The following is a 20,701-nucleotide window of genomic DNA, read 5'->3' on the forward strand; positions in this document are numbered from 1 at the left end:
TGACTTACTTTAATGTACTCCCAAGTCATGTTGCAAAATCCTTTTCAACATGCTTGAAATAAAGAAAGCTCTTAGTTGTTTTTTCCCTTGAGAAATTCAGAAGCATCTTACAGCTCTGAATCAAACACGGGGTATAAGAGAGGATCGGATCAAAAACTTGTAATTTTTTAGTATAAGGTTCACTCTGGTAGGGAGGAAGAAAATAAAAGATTAAAAGAGGGAGAGGAGGAAAAGTGAGAGAAGAGGAAGAAAGATGTGAAAAATTTGCACATATTGAACTTCATAAGATTTGTATATTTAACATGGAAATAAATTGAATATATCATACTTATTTGTCACATAAAGAGAATTTTAAGTATTTTCTAGAAAGTATTTTCATTTGTAATGTCTGCCAAAACACAGACTATGATTGGTTTAAAGAATAAACATGGTGTGTCTTTGTATCACCCTGTTGCATTCTCTCCCCTTTTTAAAACCATGCACTAGTGAAATTTATTTTTAAAAATAATATAAATTGTTGAAAATGGCTGATTTTTATTCTTTTTTTTTTTTTTTGCAAGTTGCAGCCCCAAGAAAATAATTTAAGTATTCAGCTAATCTGTGTCCATGCAAAAAAAGTTTCTTTAATTTCATTCAGTACAGTGTAGCCACAGAATTGTTTTTCAGAGTTCAACACATCTTGGCATTAGTAAATGTTATGCCTGTGGAGCTACGGAAGTCTGCCACTCTCCCCGCTGGACTGACTGCTTCCGATCCCTGGCCAGAGGAAGGCTGACGCTTTGTTCCCGACCACTTCTTTGGTCTCCTGCTTTTTACCTGATGCTTCCTAGGACTTCACTCCTTGACCTGTAACATGGCTTAATGGCTGTACAGCTCCATTTCTGTGGCATAACAGGGCTTTGGGGTCAGATAAATGAAGGAAAAGGAACAATAAAAATATAAAGGTGCCATTGAAAAGGGCTTTTGTTGCATGAAACTGACTGGTTCTTTGAGATTAATCCATGGCTTCAGATTGGACAGAAACTCGAGTGTCTTTGAACTCCAAACCTGATAGTTCTTCTTATCTCTGCTCTTTCACCTGAGGGCCTTCTTTAGGGCACAATGTGTGCAACTTCCTCTGAGAACACAGGATCGCTTTGTATCCCTAGAAACAGGCTCAGAAGACACAACATTAAGCATGCAGTGTTACCAGGGTTTGCGACCTGTGATTTTTTTTTTTTTTTGTAACGCTGGTTGCTGTGACAACAGTTTTACAGCTGCTATGAACGGGAGTAAGAAGGTCCGGTTGAACTTTCCAGAGATGACTGGGAAGCTCTTCTTGTCAGAGGGGCCAAGGTTGGATCTACTAGGGAGGAAGGGGGGAAAAGTTTGAACCATCCGATCACCATATTGGATAGTTCTAGTTCATCTAAAAGTATCTGAGCCACTCCCATAAAGGATTTGTGATCCATGCGGCCATAATCCCCCCAGACGATGATCTGTTGGCAAAATAAAAAGTAGAATAATATCAGTATAATCATGAAATTATGTACCAATATAATTATGTACCAAAAAACTTACATTAAAATACTAACATATATTCAGTTAGTGTTCTTTTTTTTGAGGGGAGACAGAGTCTCGCTCTTTTGCCCTGGCTAGAGTGCCGTAGCGTCAGCCTAGCTCACAGCAACCTCAAACTCCTGGGCTTAAGCGATCCTACTGCCTCAGCCTCCTGAGTAGCTAGGACTACAAGCATGCACCACCATGCCCGGCTAATTTTTGCTATAAATTTTTAGTTGTCCAGATAATTTCTTTCTATTTTTTAGTAGAGACGAGGTCTCACTCTTGCTCAGGCTAGTCCTGAACTCCTGACCTCGAGCAGTCCTCCCGCTTTGGCCTCCCAGAGTGCTAGGATTACAGGCATGAGCCACTGCGCCCGGCCTCAGTTAATGTTCTGACATCAAAGATCAAGTTAAATAATAGTCTTTGATTAATGGAATGGTTGTCTTTAACTACTGGAATCCAAATTTAAATTAGGAAAACTGTACTGGAGAATTAAGATCATAAGCAGTTCAGGGAGATTGGAGTTTATGGGTGATGGGATTTGCAAGTCTATAATTCACTTTAAAGAAAGTGACAATGTATGTAGTTTTATAGCACTGGCCACTGCTCTGAAGTTTCCAAAGGATTTCAGCTCTGAAGGACATAAAAGAATGTAATAAAAAAAGATTTTGGTACAATGTCTGACTCCATGAAAATACTTTCTTATGTAAGGGATAAACAATTAAGTAAATACCTGTAAAACCTTTCCTTGGGGACTCTCTTCAAAAGACAATAGCTGCTGGTAAAGGGGTTCCAGCGTTTTTCTTGCCACCTTTGTTTTCTTTTTGGCTATGCAGACTCCATTATCTAGAAGATACACCTTTACATATGGTGCTTGGGAAAGAAAACAGAGGAGAATAAGTGATGAACTATGGATATGGAATGCCCAACACACAGTGACATCTGCAACAGCTTGATCTTTGGGTAAAAGAGCTAGCATTCAAGTCACTGGCCTTGCCACATTCTGTCAAAATCACTAGATAATGGATAATTATCAGTCATTCAGAGAATTTTAGGGGATGCTGATATAGATCTGAGATTATTATTATTTTGCCATCAACTGGTTATACAGATTTAAACATTGCATTAAATAAGGTGAAATGCTTCTATTTCCTAATGCATTCAAGAAACATGTCTTACTCAGTCTTTCATTTATCAATACTTAAATCTAATTAAACATGCTTGAAACTGTATTGTTTTACCCACTCATCCCCCAAAATCACTCATCATCGCTCAAAAGCATTTATATATTTATTGGTGATGGTGGTGGTATAAAACAGGGGTACGGTTTGATGTAATATGTATAAATTATAGAAAAGGCAACTGATTATAAATTCTATGGCTTAAAATTTATCTGACAGACACTTCATAAAAAACATTTCATACATGTGTAAATCATAATATTCTTTAGAGCAGAGTAAGTCGACTAGCTCCAAGACCTATATAAACACAACTGTCTTTGTCATTAGTGCAAGGTTGTACAACAGGTAATATATGAGGGCTGTCGGGAAAGTATCCAGCCATGCACCCACTCTCCTTATATTAACAATGGTTAGATACTTTCTGGACAGCTCTGGCATATTATAACTTAAAATTTCTGCAAGGATAGAGAAGTTAAGAGATTCAAAACTACAAGTCAGTCAGTGGAGGTGCTGAGGCTCAAAGCCAAGTTTCAGAAACCTCAGCAATTGTTTTATACATCAAATGGCCCCTAAGTAATGCATTCAGAATCACTGTGGCATTTTACATGGTTTCAAGCACCTTAGATTATAATGTATTTCGGTATGATAAGTAGCATAAGAAGTTATAGTAGTGTCTTTCTTTCCTTATATACTATAGGAAGTAACAGTCATATAATTAGAATATCCAATATACATAGGATTATGCTACCATTGGGACCTTTATCTATTTTTATCCTAATTTCAGAGCTCTAAGAATTCCTAAGGAGAAGCTCTGGATAAACTGAATAATGACACAAAACACTAACTAACAACAACAAAAAAGGAACTTCTTATATACATATTGTGACAAAATGAATTATCTATGTGTGTTGGTTTTTATTTTGCAGTGGTTTCGACTACATATGTACTTACTTAACAACTTATATTATCCCTACCAGATCACCCTCACTAAACACTTCATTCAGGATAAACATGCAAACTACTTCAGCCCTACCTCAATTAACTAAAAACAAAGTTTTCAGCATCTAATGAAAAACAGTCTCTAAATGGAAACAATATGGATTACGGACAATAATAGAAAAATCTCTTCTGTTTTTACCTGGCAGTGTCTTGGAACCTGGTTTTACAACAAGGCCACGGGCCCGGATGATTTCCACCTCCAACTGTCCCTTTTTGTCCATCATTCCTACCTGAATGTCACCTAATGGTGAGTGGGGAAGAAACAAACATGCTTCAATATACAAATGCAATAAGGAAAATGCTTGCGCCACCTTAGTTTAACATCATCTCCTATATATTTTCTTAGATTCAAATATATTTAAAATGTTATTAATGATGTCATCCTTTAAAAAGCATTAGAAATTAAAATAGAAAAAATAAAGGTTTTTTTAATTATTAAAATCTAGGATACTTTACTCCTGCTGAAAATATTATTAAAGATTCTATGAAATTTAGAGGATGTAATTTTCAATAATTTAAAAGAAAAACAGTCAAATCATGTGACAGAATCCTTACCCATGGCAGGTGTAGCCAGAGTCTGGCGTCCCACTAGCTGAGCAGGGCCCAGGCCATCCAGAAAATCGCTGAATTGGCTATCAGAGGCTAAGCGGACACCAGGGAAAATCAGACTGAAAGCAAAGTAACATATGGGATTAAATTCTCAACTCCTATTTACTTTCAGGCAAGCTCAAGTCTCCCTCTAGCCTCCTTGATGTGGCAGGAGACTTGGTCCCACTATCTTGCCACTTACATTTATGGGATCCCAACACCCTAGTCCACCTCCCAGGGCTCTTCCTTCAAATTCCCCAGCAGCCCATGGAAGTCTCCAGAGGCAGTGGTCACACTGCACTGCTGGCTTCTGTTCAGGTCTCTTTCTCTTCCTTGGTCTGAGGACAGGGGCTGTGATTTCTACGAACAACACTCAGCACATATCTAGCACTTACTCCATGACAGGCTTTATCATATTTAATTTTCTTAGCAGCACGATGAGATAGATTCTATCATTTCTACATTTTCATAGATGAAGAAATGCTTCTGGATCATTCTCATCAGCATATAATCAGGCTGTTATTTCTCCCACCTTACCAAAAAAAATCCTTTTCTTGATCCCACTTCCTTCTTCAGACACCACCCCATTTCTCTCCTTGAAAAAGTTGTTTGTATGTGCTGTCTTCAGTTTCTTTCCTCTCATTCTCCCTTGAAAGCATGATCATTTTTTTACTTTCACCACTCCACCAAAATTTCTCTGATCATTTGACACAATTGACCCACCCTCTTCCTTAAAACACTTTCTTCTCTTTGTTTCCTGGACCCTCTCATCTCCTGGTTTTCCTCTTTTTCCTTCTGCCTCTCTGCCTTGATACCTTCACTAGTTCTGCTTGATCTCTTGATCTCTTATCTTTTCTCTGTCTGAATTTCCTTGGTGATCTAATCTAGTCTCGTGGTTTGAAATGTCATCTATGCTGTTATTCCCTACTTTGACATCTCCAGCTCTCTCTTGGGCCACAGACCTGAATTCCAAATGCTTAGTCTACATATCTGCTAGGATATATAATAGGCACCTGAAACTTAACTTGTCCAAAACTGAACTCCACCCCCTAACTCAACACACAAACGAAAAACCAAACTCTGGTCCTCTCAGAGGATTCCCATCATCACAAATGGCAACTTCACTCTTCGGATTGCTCAACCTTGGAGCCATCTTTCTTCCTTCCTCTCTGTTATGAACTGAGTTGAGTCCGCCTCATTCACATGTTGAAGCTCTAACCTTCAGTGTGACTGACTGTATTTGGAGACAGGGCCTTTAAAGAGATCAGGTTAAATAAGGCCATTAGGGTGGAGCTCTACTCCAATATAACTGGTGTCCTTATAAGAAAAGGAGGAGACAGTAGGCCATGCGTGCGCTGAGAAAAAGCCATGAGAAGATACACAAGAAGGTGGCTGTCTGCAAGCCAAGGAGAGAGGCCTCACGAGAAACTAAACCTGCTGACATCTTGATCTTGGACTTCTAGCCTCCAGATCTGTGAGAAAATAAATTGCTGTTATTTAAGCCACCCAGTCTGTGGTATTTTGTTATGGTAGCCCTAGCAAACCAATATATGCTCTTTTTCTCATTACCCACATCAAAGGCATCAGTAAATCTTATTTGCTACTTTGTCCAGAATCTGACCTCACTAACGCTACCACTCTGGCCCAAGCCCCAACTATCTAGCTTCTATATCACTGCAGCAGCCTTCTGAACTGTCTTCCTGTCACTGCCCTTGCTGTCCCCACCCCCACAGCAGCCAGACAGATCTGTGAAAATGGGAGTCAGATCACATCAGTTCTCTGCTCAAAACTTGCCAGCAATTTCTCATCCCACTCTGAGTAAAAACAAAGTCCTTACAATCGTGAAGACTATATAAGCCACCCACCCCAGTCCACTCCTTAGCTCCTCCTCTGTTGCCCCTCCTGCTCTCACTCCACAGTGTGGCCCTGCTCACTGCTGATGCCAGGCCAGCTCCTGCCTCCGGGCCTCTGCACTGCTTCAGCCTGGAATGTTCTTCCCTCAGATTTCCATCTGTTCCTAGCTTCCTTCAGACCTTCACTCACATGCATCCTCTCCCCCGTCTACCCTGCACAAAATCCTACCCCTACTCTAACATCTCTCTTCCTTGCTTTATTTTTCTCCTTAGCACTTATACTACCTAATCTACTATGTAAGTTACTAATTGTTCTTGTATATGAATTTTAACAATTTTTCTTATTTATTGCCTATCTTCTCTATTAGACTGTAAGTTTGATGAGGTAGGGTTTTTTATTTTTTTTTTATCTGTTTTGTTCACTGGTATATCTCTATTACCTAGAATCATGCCTGGAAAATTGTAAGGGTTCGATAAATACTTATTAAGTTCAATCAATTAAAGTGAAGCTTAGAAAAATTAAATAACTTGCCAAAGGTTCTATAGTACCCCCCCACCCAAAAAAGAGCCAAACCAGATGAGAACCTAGGCCTATATGATTTCAAAGTTGATGGTCTTAATCACAGATATTGACTCCCTTGTATGACTTATATCCCCAACTCATGGCACAGAGACTGTAATACTAGCAGGTATGGTAATATTTGTTGAATGACTTTATGAACATTCATCTCATTTCTCCAGTAAGACTACAAACATCTGGAGTGGGGGCATAGCTTAAACATTTTTATATCCCTAACAGTATCTAACACAGGGCTTTATAATGATCGTTGGTCAGTGCACATTTATTTTTCAGTTGATTCTCCCTCTCATTTTAGACTTCCTTGGTGAACACCAAATCTCTTTCTGCCCTCCCACCTCAACTCCCAAATATTCAGTTAATACAAATGTTTTAGTCTATTTTCATAAGTATCCCATATGATCCTATTTATAAATGTATGGAAACTATATATATATATATATATATATCTTGTATTTATGTAATTGTGTTAGACAAATTATCCTTAGGGCATATAATTCATACTACGCCAACAGCTCCTACAGCCTCACATCTGTGAACTGGCTACACGTATGTTGTCTGAACATCTAATGCTTCCGTGGTGACAACAGAGTGAGGTCAGTAAACCCCACTTTCCTCTATTACTGTCCTTTACAGTCTCATTTACAAATCTTTACTTGCTAATTACTGTTAATTTGTTGGTGACAGGGCTACACAGGCTTTACAAATGCTTTAAAAATATATCAGAGACAGCTGATTCAAAGGGAAGCTACATGATAACTACATAAGCAAAAGGATAGGCTGGGTGCAGTGGCTCACACCTGTAATCCCAGCACTTTGGGGGACTGAGGCAGGAGGATTGCTTGAGGCCAGGAGTTTGAGATGGTCTAGGCAATATAGTAAGTAAGACCCCATCTCTAAAAAAAAAAAATTAAAAATTTAGCTGGGTGTGGTGGCATGTGCTACTCAGGAGGCTGAAGTGGGAGGATTGCTGGAGCCCAGGAGTTCCAGGTTGCAGTGAGCTTTGATCATGCTATTGCAATCCAGCCTAGGCAACAGAGTGAGACCCTGTCTCTGAAAACAGAATAAAAAATCCTAAAAGGCTCACCAACTCTTTTGATGGTATTTCTTTTTGGCTATTATATTAAGTAATTATAATTGTTTGTTACACCATGGAAATAAGTATACATTAACATCCCATGTTTTTTAGTAATAACTCTTAGGGCAAAGATTTTAAAAACTAGCATTGTTCACACACATGGTATGGCATGTGTGCTTATTATTTCTGTGCTTTTACATATTATTTCAAGCTAGGGCAAAATATTTTATTTGCATGCATTGTGAGAGTTATATTTTAGCATACTGCCATTAAAGTAAAATGCTTTATCCCCAAACTATTTCCCTTGATCTAAAAAGCTAGATATGCCACATTGCTCAGTGGCAAGTGAGCAAAGTTCTCTTCCCAGGAAATCAGCCAGTGCAAATGAAGAGTGTGTGAGTTAGCTTTTGTGAAAGCAGACAGAGTGAGGCAGGCAAGGCGAGGAAGATACACATCATAGGTGGCCTCACTCACTTTCCTTCTGAGCTATAGCTGTTCATGCTGCCATCTGTAGACTCCCGGCTTGCCTGTCGAGTCATCCAGTTCCTCATCTCTACTGCCAGGCCCGTTTCTGTACTTCTCTGGACAGTGCTACGGAGTTTTTTACCTCCTGCTTCTGCAGAGAGAGAAACAAAAGGTGTGACAGGTTTGTTATCACTACCTAGTAACAAAAAGCATTAGCCAATGCTCTGAGATCCTCAGATGAAAAGAACTGCGTAAATACAAAGTGCTCTTATTAAGGAGACAGAAAGAAAAGGTGTTTAAAACAATTTTCAACAATGAATGTCTTGTTGAGTGGGACGAAAATTTTCTAAAAATTCTTTAAGAAGCACAAAACATCATTGTTTTATTTCCATTTAAAACAGTGTTCAAGTTGTTAACATAAGAAATAAAAAGACTCAACCTAAGAAAAATGAAATAAGCTTTGCTTTCTTGTAATATTTAAATGCCAGGTTAATTTATATCCATCTTTTTGTTTTCATTGTAATATTTAAATGTCAGATTAATTTCTGCCTACTCTATTTTTCCCTTTCTTTTTCTCATAGTAAGAGAACCAGGCCTTCACACTATTTGCACAGAAAAGATGGTGAGTAATCCTCATATTCTAGATTTAACTTTCATAAGAAAATCTGTTTTTGTAATGTGATAGATATTAGAAGGCAAAAGAATCTATACAAAGGAGATAGTCCTGTTTGCCAAGAGCTTCACATCTGTTGGTTACTTTCAGAAAGATTCTCAAAGGGGAATGCAAAACCCCAGCAGTATCATGTGAAAAGAGCTTTGTAATTTTTGGCCACAGATAGTCATAACTTCAAGGATCTTCAACAGTGGTGATGAGGTTTACTTACAGAAGCCAGTTAGAAGAGCAAACAAGAAACTGAGCGCAGTACTACAGAGGTAGGAAGTGCTATATGGAGAGGTCAGGGAAGAAGGAGCTTCCTAGAAAGCATGGGATTTGAGCGAGCCTTGAAAAATGGGCAGATTGGGATGCAAGGAGAGAGAAGAGAGTGCCTTGGGCGGGGAAACAGCCTGGGCAAAGGTGCAGACAGGAATGACCATGTGCTTTTAAGGGAGGTGCAATGACTCTGTGAAGGATTAAGCGGGGGAGGCAGGTTAGACAAGAAACTGAGCCCAAATTACAAAGGTCTTCAATGTTGGAATGTGGAATTGAGAGGCTACCAAAGCTGGGGTAATAGGGTAATAGTCCAAATTATTTGCACTCTTTTATTTGCACTTCCTTTCATGCTTAAATATTTATCCACATTGACTGTGCATATCATTAATTTTCTGGGATACAACCATGTGGTAAGCTCTTTTAGTGCCTGGTATTAATAAGTTCCTTATAGATATATAGATATTTGCTGATATGGCAGTTGGCTTTTTGAAATCTCTTTTCACCAAACCTCTTATATTTGCTCACAATTTTGAAACACTGCTTTAAATTTCATCCATTCTCTGCTTTCAACTTTAATGTACAACAAAATGCTTTAAAGAGTTTATACAAAATATAAATTATGACTGATCTATATAACACAGTTCCATAATCTAAGGCTGATATTTTAGACAACTGACAGTAAACATGTTGTACTGATATGAACTTAAGAAAACATAAAGCATACCCCACCCTGTTGATGAGGGAAAGCTATCTTTTACAGAGAAATATTAGTAAAGGTAAAAGAATGATAACATTTAAAAATTACCAATTTTTATCCTTCAATGGAATAAATGATTTAAGCAAGGATCATCAATGGAGGTTAATACCATTAGATGAAGATTGGGAAAAGAATATTCATGTGAGCCAAATAATCATTCCACAAATTCGTTCTAATTGTTAGAGAAAAAAAAAACAGTACTTAATATTGGGAGACCTGGCTACCACCATCTTAATCCAGTGACCAAACTTAGTAGTGCCAACAGTCAGGCAATCATATGTATTGCCTGATATAAAATGCACAGTATCACTTATCAAGTTGTTCTAGACAAAAATATACAATTTGGTTTTAATCAGGTCTTTGGAAACAACTTCTAGTTTTCAAAAATACAGCGGATAGAGTAAAAAGATAAATCACACACACCGACCCACACACACACACACCCCAATCAGACAATCCCAGAACATGAGATATTGTTCAAGAGAGTTAGCCTAATCTCTTAAAAAAAAGTTAACATCATGAAAACAAACAAACAAGGTGAGAGAATTATTCTACATTAAAATATATCAAAGTGATATAACCACCAAATGCTATGAGTGTAGTCTGGCCTCTTGTTTAGGGAAAAAAAAAAAAAAACAAGAAACTCTACAAGCAAAATAGTATAAAAGTAATTTTAGAACAAGTAGGGAAAATCTGGATTATGTATTGGATATCAGATGGGATTAGGAAATTGTTATTTTTCTTAAGGTAGATAATGGCATGTATTATAAAGAATTTTCTTCTCATTAGGAGATACATGCTAAAGTATTTAGACCTGAAATGTTATATTGTCTGCAACTTATTTTCAAATGGTGTAGCAAAAACAATATAAAACAGAGGGAGAATGTTAAAAAAATAAAAGAATAAGGATGCAGAGTAAACCTTGGTATTCATGAATTTAATATTTATAATTTTATTTGAGAGTGATCCTCAAATGACTACATCGAAAAGTAATAAAATTTTCTCCAAATGTGAATTGGAATCATGGACGGTACTAGGCTGGTGTGAGGGACCCAGGCCGAGAGATGAGCCCCTGTCTCTCCATGTAGGCGAAATGTTCACTTTCTGTGAACAATGCCCTTGTGAAAAATTGCCATTAAGTGAGACATACAACTCCAGTGAAGTTTGAACATGTGTAATGAGTATATGTACTGAAAACACATGACCTGTAAAGGAAATGAGATTCCTAAAGATCTTGGGACATAGAATTTGCAATGTCAAGGATCTACTGTTTTTTTGTTTAAGGTCTGACTCTATCATAGCTAAAGTGACTTGAAAATATGCTATTAAAGGGTGATGAGAACCAGCAGCATTTTTCAAAGAATAGCAATACAATGAGCATGTAATCCTTTTGTTTACAGATCCTTTTACACGTATCCTCTTCTTAACAACTCTAAAACCCCCGTTTTACAGATATAGCATCTAAGGGCCCCTGCAGATTATATAATTCCCTGAAACCACACAGTAAGCGACAGAATTAGGATTTGTACATAGTTTCCAGACTCCAAAATTTCTGCTATTCACTAAATTGCTGTTAGAATATAACGACATGGGTTGTTTGTGCAGCTATCTATGGAGACTATACTCTGCTGACTCTGTGACTACATATACAGGCTCTGTTAGAAGCGGCTTGGTGGGTGGGAAGAGCAGAGCTCAGTTAAGAGGTCAAGCCCTGGTGTCAAACTGCTTCTCTTTGAATCCGCACTCTACCAGTGACAAACTGGGTGACACTGAGCAAGTTACATACTATCTCTGTGACTCACTCTTCTCAGACTGTGAAATGACAATGATAATAATCATGCCCACCTCATAGGCATTAAGGAAAATAATACATTTAAAGTGCTTAGAATAGTGTCTGATACACAGAAAATCTTCAATTAATGGTACTGTTATTATTATTACCAGATAGGGAATCAGAAAACATGGATCCCAGGGCAGCCTCTACCACTACTCACAGATTCTGTGGTACCCTTGATCATATCCCCTCTCTGAGTCTCTGGCTCCTCATTTATCAAAAAGGCAGGGGGAGGAGGGCAGATAATCTCTGATATCTTTCAGCTTGAAAGGCTATGAGTTTGTGTCATTAGTGTATGACCAAGACCATGATTAACAGCATACATTGAGGAGATATGATATTCACTGTCATCTGATAGAATCAAAGAGTTACAGCTAATATACTGAACATTGACAGTAACCCTTTAAAACATGTCTTTTTAAATGTCCCATTATCTGATAGATTTACAGACTTATTTAAAAAGTAAATTTACTTTTCAGCACCACAAAACCTCTAGTCACATTCACAATAAAAGTAATCTAACCTAAATGTAATTATGGTGATTCACATTTAACGTTGCAAATGATTTGACATGTTATTCAACCTAAAAACTGAGTCTATTTAACAGTGAAGGTCTAAGTAAGTGTGTTAGGCAGAATTCTAAGATGGCTCCCATGATTATGTTACCTTACATGGCAAAAGGGATTCTGCAGACATAATTAAGGTTACTAATCAATGGACCCAAAGACAGGGAAATTGGCTGAGTGGGCCTAACTTACCCAAATGAGCCCTTTCACAGTAGAGTACTTTCTCTGGCTGCTTCCAGAAGAAGCAATCAGAGATATTTGAAATACAGGAAAAATTCAGTGTACCTTTGCCTGCTTGAAGAGGAAGGGGGCCATGTGGAAAGGACCTGAGAACAGCCCCCAGCTGCTGACAGCGATGCCTCCTGCCGGAGGATTCAGCCCTACAACTGCAAGGAAGTAGATTTTGTCAACAACCTGAATGGGCTTAAGCAGATGTTTTTCCCCAGAGTCTCTGGACAAGAACTCAGCCCAAACAACATCTTGTTTCCAGTCACAAGGAAAAAACCCAGCCACACTGTGCCCGACTTGTGACTCAGAACTGTGAACTAATAAATGGGTGTTGTTTTCAGCTGTTAAATTTGTGATAGTTGTTATTCTGCAATAGACAACTAATACAGTAAGTTCCGAATCCTTTTTAGATAACTTTTTTTTTTTTTTTTTTTTTTGGCTGGGCGCGGTAGCTCACGCCTGTAATCCTAGCACTCTGGGAGGCCGAGATGGGTGGATCGCTCGAGGTCAGGAGTTTGAGACCAGCCTGAGCAAGAGCAAGACCCCGTCTCTACTAAAAATAGAAAGAAATTATCTGGCCAACTAAAATATACATAGAAAAAATTAGCCAGGTATGGTGGCGCATGCCTGTAGTCCCAGCTACTCGGGAGGCTGAGGCAGGAGGATCGCTTAAGCTCAGGAGTTTGAGGTTGCTGTGAGCTAGGCTGACACCACGGCACTCACTCTAGCCCGGGCAACAAAGCGAGACTGTCTCAAAAAAAAAAAAAATTAAAAAAAAAAATAGATAATTTTTTTTTTAAATGGGGAGACTTATGAAGATATCCTATTATGATCATAGGGGTGGACCAACCAAAATTGTAAAAACTTAGCCATAATAAAAAAAAAGTGTATATTTTTTAAAAAGTACACACACACACGTAAATATACATATACATACATACATAAATATATATGCCTAATATATCTACATATGTGTACATTCAGATGTTCAAAAATACTCGAGTTAGAAGTCATAGAACTAGAACCCACATTGTGTGGTTGTTGAGCGCTCACCCCACTCACTCTGGTATCAGGCATTTTAAGCCAAAGTGCATTTGGAAAAGATGCCTGCAGGTAAAAATCAAGTTCTTTTTTTTTTTTTTTTTTTTTGAGACAGAGTCTCGCTTTGTTGCCCGGGCTAGAGTGAGTGCCGTGGTGTCAGCCTAGCTCACAGCAACCTCAAACTCCGGGGCTTAAGCGATCCTACTGCCTCAGCCTCCCGAGTAGCTGAGACTACAGGCATGTGCCACCATGCCCAGCTATTTTTTTCCTATATATATTTTAGTTGGCCAGATAATTTCTTTCTATTTTTAGTAGAGACGGGGTCTCGCTCTTGCTCAGGCTGGTCTCGAACTCCTGACCTCGAGCGATCCACCCGCCTTGGCCTCCCAGAGTGCTAGGATTACAGGCGTGAACCACGCCCGGCCTAAAATCAAGTTCTTGAATTGCAAAACATTATAGGCAGAAAGCAGAACATAAGAGGTGTCTTTGTTATTTTGCTCTGCATAGTCTGATGACTAATTTACTTTGCACCCTCAGTACTCAAAGAAAGCCACTTGACTAAACAAAAGACTAAAGGGTCAGTTTCCCTAACAATATCTGAAAACCAGAAAACCCTTTGAGTGACTTGACAACAAAAATCAAGAGGTCCTCTCTACTGCTGACTTAGAAACTATCCTAAGCCCCGCATGCAAAGCAGGGCTCACAGTGCAATGTCAAACTCAATGTCATGGTGACCTTTCAAACCTTTGATCCACAGAACCCATGCCTGCTTGCTCCCACCTGGAAGGTCTCATCTATAGCAGACAGACTTACTTTGGATTCAGGATTTTCTCCATGTCAATATGGTAAATGATCTATGGAAATAGGTTGAAGGCTGGTTGGCAGACTCTGAAAACTGACTTTAATTTTTAGTTTAGACACAACTTATGTGCTTTAAGTTAATAAGGTGCTATTTTTGCATTCCATTCAAAATTACCATTTTTCAGAGTAAGTATAATTTAGATAAGCCATTTGCACTACATTTAAAGGATATTAAAATGCATGAAAAATGAGAATTTCTAAAATTATTGGCTCATATTTTTGGAAGCAATCTTGGGGATCCAGTGTACTTATGTAGTTTGTGTACTCTCTTACTGCAGCAATGAGAAAGTTGAGGTCCTGAGTAGCTAGTTCATCTTTGGTAGAGGACTTTTTCATCTTTCAAAACCATTAATAATTTCAAATAGTACTTTAACTCTTTCATCTTGCTCTTTTAAATTCCTCAAACTTCAAATTCCTCAAAGAATTGCCTCCAGCACCTTCACCAAACTCCATGGTGGACACTGTCGATATAACATATCATCAGCAGATTTTATATCAAGACATGAAAGAGATTGATTTATTTACTTGTTTGGTCCTGCAAGACCTCAATATGGGGGACATGTCATAAGATTACTATAACTGTGTATAAAAGCTCATGTGCTTATGTTTGTCAGGTCTTCTTACTATAATAAATATAATTCAAATCTCTGAAAGCCTAAACAAAGACAAAAATCTGAAAATTTCTTTTGGGCTAATCCAGGATTTTCATTAACAATTGAAATAAAACAGAAATTAATAGAAATTAACAGTTGACTCTCAAAATTGTTTAACACAAATCCATTAGTTACAACAGCTTTGTCACAACTATCATGAAAGTTATATAGCTAATAGCTACAGTATAGTAAGCTCCAAGCTGAGGTCACACTAACAGTGGATACTAGGGATATTCAAATATATTCACTTTCCTCCCACTTCTGAAATTGGGTGTGGTCACATGACTTGCATGGCCAATGAAATGTGAGCAAAAGTAGCCCATATGTAGCTTCAGGGCAGGAAATTCAACAGCTGATGTATGACTCACCATGTCCCCCTTTCTCTGCCTGGAAGCAGATAGCAACAGGTACCCATCAGCCTGGGTCCTTGAGTATGGCCATACATATGACTCAGCGGACATGTTGTGGGAGTGAGGGATAAATTTTTTTGTGTTAAGCCACTGATATTTTTCAGTTGTTTGTTATTCTAACCTAACCTACACTGACAGGTATACATACAATAGCCGTAGGACAGTATTCCATTTTCTTGTAAATAGGATTTTAAATTTTCAAAATTTTTTAATCCTTTTGTAGTTTATAAGCATGATTGGGTTTTCACACTCATGTGTGAGATGTGCCTCCCTCAAACCTTGTTACAACATTGGCACATTATCCGTCTTGACATGAAAAAAATATTTTTCTAATTTTTCATTTTCAGTATCATGAAAAAATTAACCATTTTGAATATAGCTTTGTTAAAAAAACTCTGAATTTGATATTCTATTTTATAACTGTTTTCATGAACTTTGTCTTACAAGTATGCTTAAAGACATTTTAATCATTGTCCTTAAACTTCAGATTCATATTTTAAACACATTAAAATAATTTTAAATAAACATTTAAATTTAAAATAGTTTTAGATTTATAGAAAAATTGCAAAGATAACACAGAGAATTCTAGTATGCCCCACATCCAGTTTCCCCTATTATTAATATCTTTCATGGGTATGGTAAATTTGTGACAATTAATGAATTATTACTGATACATGATTACTGACTAACGTCTATACTTTATTCCAATCCCCTTAGTTTGTACCTAAAGTGATTTTTCTGATCCAGGATACCACATTACATTTAGTCATGATGTCTCCTTAGGGTCCTCTTGGAAATAAAATTTTAATGTGTCTAATTCCTGATATTCTTTTACATTTGTAATTACTTTTAGTTTTCCCTTTGTACATGATTCATAATAGTATTCACATACTCAGTAATAAAACCACTTATTTTTAGTAAAAGCAATATATAAGTTGAAAATACTTGTCTGCAGAAAAATAGAAGATATGTGAAAATGCTACATGTGAGAAAATAAGTTATCAATACTAAATTAATTCATACTGTATGACATAATGCAAAGGGACAGAGTTAACATACATTTTTAGTTTATTAAATAAGTTTAATTATGTTTCAGATAAAAATTCAATTAAAATTTCCACTCCCAATGTAATAACTGATTCGTTCATCAGAACCGAATGTTAAAATTATTGGATGAGAAGTTTCTGTGGACCAAGATATTCACATGATGCCAAAATATCACTCCAGAGATTACTGATTATAAAGGGATAAATATATCTTTTCCACAAAGAAAAACTGGCAGTCATCTCTTAACCACGTGATCAAACATAGCATGCTTAACAGTAAGAAATCTTGACATTTTATGTGTACTGATGGGATGAATGAAGTTTACATCACCTATGACATTTAACCTGAATCTAATTACATCTCTAGATCTAATATTCAGTTTATAGGAAATAGAGAAAATTATCAGACAAATCCAGAATGTTGGACATTCTATAAGACAATTTTGCTGGAACTCTTCAAAGTCAATGTCATGAAAAACAAAAGTGAAAGTACTGTTTTAGATTAAGCGTAACAACCAAATGCAATGAAAGAGCCTTGACTGAATCCTGGATTAAGAAGAAAAACAACAAAGAGCTATAAAAATATTTTTTGGAACAACTGAAGAAAGTTGGATGTGGAATGAATATTAGAAGTTTTTTTGTTAATTTTATGTTTGTGTAAGTTTTCTTAAAAATTGGGAGATGTATGCTGCAGTACTCATGAATGAAGTATTGTGACAACTGCAATTTACCTTACTCTCAAATGTTTAGCAAAAATACATACCGTGTGTGTATGTGTGTGTGAATATTTATGGGTATGTGAGTAAAGAGAGAAAAGATAAAGTCAATTAAAAGTGGATCAAGCTATATAGTGGATCTTCATTACTATTATGCTTTATTTGTATGTTTAAAATATTTCAAAATAAAAGTTGGAAAAAAGCTCAATTACTAAATTCAGAACAAAAGAAGGAATGAAAACTCATTAGAAAATAATCAAGTCCTGATCCATACTTTAGGTATTTAAGAGAACTGCAAACCCACTCCCACCTTTTTGGTTTCTTTCTTTTTTTCTTTTTTTGAGACAGGGCCTCTCTCTGTCTTCTATAGTGCAGTGGCGTTATTCTAGCTCACAGCAACCTCAAACTCCCAGGCTCAAGCGATCCTCCTGCCTCAGCCTCCTGAGCAGCTGGGACTACAGGCACATGCCACCATGCCTGGCTAATTGTTTTATTTTTTGTAGAGATGAGATCTCGCTATTGCTCAGGCTGGTCTCAAACTCCTGTGCTCAAGCAATCTTCCTGTCTCAGCCTCCCAAAGTGCTGGGATTATAGGCATGAGCCACCACACCTCGCCAACTTTTTTTTTTTTTTTTTAAACTGTCAGATCTGTCCTTTTCTTGGTCATGCACCAGTCTACTGATACCTGTCCCTGTTTCTATACCCAGAGTGGATGTGAAATACCACCACCCTATTCATAACTCTCAAGTTAGATATTTTGAGGCAGTATTTTATGGTGGATGAACATGCCATTTTAGAATCAGAACATATGAGTTCAAGTTCCTAATTGACCATTTGCAAATTTTGTGTAGGTAACTTATCTTCCTGAACCTCAGAATAATTTTGTGCAAACTTGGGATCATACGTAGCCTATGCCATAGAGCAGCAATCCCCAAAGTTTTTGGCACAAGGGACCGGTTTAATGGAAGATAATTTTTCCATGGACTGGAGAGGTCTGGGAGGATATGGTTTCAGGATGATTCAAGCTCATTACATTTATTGTGGAGTCAAACCTCTCTGCTAATGATAATCTGTATTTGCAGCCACTCCCCAGAGCTCATATCACTGCTTCAACTCCACCTCAGATCATCAGGCATTAGATTCTCATAAGGAGCGTGCAAACTAGATCCCTCACATGCGCAGTTTACAGTAGGGTTCACATTCCTACAAGAATCTAATGCTGCCACTGATCTGACAGGAGGCAGAGCTTATGTGGTGATGCGAGAGATGGGGAACAGCTGTAAATACAGATGAAGCTTTGCTCAGTTGCCTGCCTGCTTACCTCGTGCTATGCAGCCCAGTTCCTAACAGGCCACAGAGCAGTACCAGTCTGTGGCCCGGGGGTTGGGCACCACAGTCATAGAGCATATGACATGTATTCTTCTTAGGTGAAGAATAAGAATTAAATACCATAATCCATGTAAAAAACAATTTTAAAAATTATAAAATGCTATACAAATCCTTATTTGAAAAATGACTGGAATGACATGTGAAATTATCCTAAATTTGCAGAAAGAAAACTATGCATAAATAACTGGGGTCTAGCCATGCAAAAGGAGAAAGCCTGCTAGCCAAATTGGACTAAGGGGTTGCCTTTTCACCCAAACCCATCTTTTTCAAATGACATCAAGGTGGTTGCTATTGAGAACAAAGGAAGCAGGCAGAGCACAGAGGCTAGAAACTAAAAGACCAGAATCTTTAGGCTGAAAATCTCTGTCTAATGAGGTGTTTGGTTGGAGTTATACTTGAAACTGATTGGAAGCAAACAGACTATAAGCTTACTGAATTTTTGAAGGACTTGTATAGAAAAAAAAAATTACTGGTCTACCTTACAAAATTCTGTTGAACTCCTAAGATAACAACTGAGTTCTCAAACCAGCACTAGCAATAAATAAACTATGAGAGCTATGGAGTCACCTCTTCAATGCAAACTTTTGTGGCCATGGAGAATACACAACAAAGAAATACCTTCCAGAAAATAGAACTAGGGTTGCCAGAGGAGTAAATTAAGAAGTATATTTTATTGTCAATCTTTTGCCATTCCTACTGAGAGGGATTTGATAATTCCTACGGATGATACATTCTTTGTGTTTCCTATTCTCTCCTTTCTAAATGGGAATTTGTATTTTGGTTATCCTGTTGTTATCATACCATTTACATTGGATATATTGGAGCAGATAATTTGTTTTTAGGCTTACAGGTCACCATAACATGAAAAGCCACATCTGAATATGAGATAGAGGATTATGCATTACTCAAAGATCCTGTATTTCAACTGGCCTGCAGTAAATGGATGAGATTTTAAGATTGTCTTTCTAGGGAAGGATTGATTATGTTCTATATGCAAACATAAGAGTGTGCATGGATATTTGGATGGCCAATCTGCAGAAAAAGTTAAAACTGAGAAAGCTGTATTCTTTACCTTAGATTTCTCCCATAGATTTTTTTCCTTTCCTATCTGCTTATGTTCATTGAACAAAGGGGGAAAATAACCAAATGGCAAACTATTATTTAAAAAAATTAAAAACAGCTAATCATACTGTGTTTAATAGCTTTTTTTACTACTGGTAATTTTATATCACAAAGTGGATATTTGTTAATGTTTTTGCCTCATCAGCATTTGAAGCCTCTTCCCCTGTATGAAAAATATCCTCATCCTTCCATTGTAGAAGTTAAAATTGTCAGGTGTCACTGATCTAGCCTACTTTGCAATTAGGATATGAGCACATGGTCGAGGCACTGCTTTCTCAAACTTTGAATCTGAACTTACCCCCGCAAATAAGCAGAGACACCATAGGCTTCCATTATAATAAAATAGTGGCCAGAATATATAACTTCCAGGAGCGGTCATGTAGCAGCATGCAGTGATTCACCATCAGTCCTGCAAATGTGCAAGCTGTGATATCTGTGCCAAGCAGCAGTGGTAGTTTGGCAGGATTGACTCTGCAGTATGGTTCTGGGCATCATTCCTAGCCCAGTTTCTCCAGCCTTCCTAGAGATTCTATGACCTATCCAGTATCCCTTAGCAAATACCTTTCTTGCCCTACCTAAATTGCCAGAATTGATTTCTGTTGATTGCAACTAGGCACCCTAAATGAAACATATGGCATATGTATGTTTTATTTATAATTTATGATGGAAAAATATGTTCCCAGTTTATATGAAGCTAAATATACCCAACCCTTAGGTTGAATGCATGTCATCCAAGCACTTTTGTACCTGCAAGAATGAAAAGTCATTTAAACAGTATGTTCCCTTTCAAGCTCTGCTAGCTTCTTTCCATTCCATGATATGAACATAGAAACCAACCAAGTACTTGTTCATTTATTCATTTGC

General features: G+C 37.5%; 1 protein-coding gene and 1 non-coding gene across 39 annotated transcripts in view; one reads left to right on the forward strand and one right to left on the reverse strand.

Moving 5' to 3' along the window:
• Positions 1-557: 557 nt before the first annotated feature.
• Positions 558-20,701, reverse strand: part of RIMS2 (regulating synaptic membrane exocytosis 2) — a 637,809-nt gene continuing 617,665 nt past the window's right edge. For all 38 annotated transcript variants that reach the window (XM_045561860.1, XM_045561877.1, XM_045561882.1 and 35 more), the window contains 5 exons: positions 8,293-8,434; positions 4,278-4,390; positions 3,862-3,963; positions 2,276-2,415; positions 558-1,478 (listed from right to left, as the gene is read on the reverse strand). In XM_045561860.1, coding sequence (XP_045417816.1) covers positions 1,260-1,478; positions 2,276-2,415; positions 3,862-3,963; positions 4,278-4,390; positions 8,293-8,434 — 716 coding nt within the window. In that variant the 3' untranslated portion in view covers positions 558-1,259. The remainder of the gene's footprint in view (positions 1,479-2,275; positions 2,416-3,861; positions 3,964-4,277; positions 4,391-8,292; positions 8,435-20,701) is intronic.
• LOC123645492 lies at positions 15,776-15,877 on the forward strand. Its single transcript, XR_006737605.1, has one exon. It is a non-coding gene; the product is annotated as a small nucleolar RNA U13 (small nucleolar RNA).

This window comes from Lemur catta, chromosome 9, assembly GCF_020740605.2.
Source record: "Lemur catta isolate mLemCat1 chromosome 9, mLemCat1.pri, whole genome shotgun sequence".
Lineage (NCBI taxonomy): Eukaryota > Metazoa > Chordata > Mammalia > Primates > Lemuridae > Lemur > Lemur catta.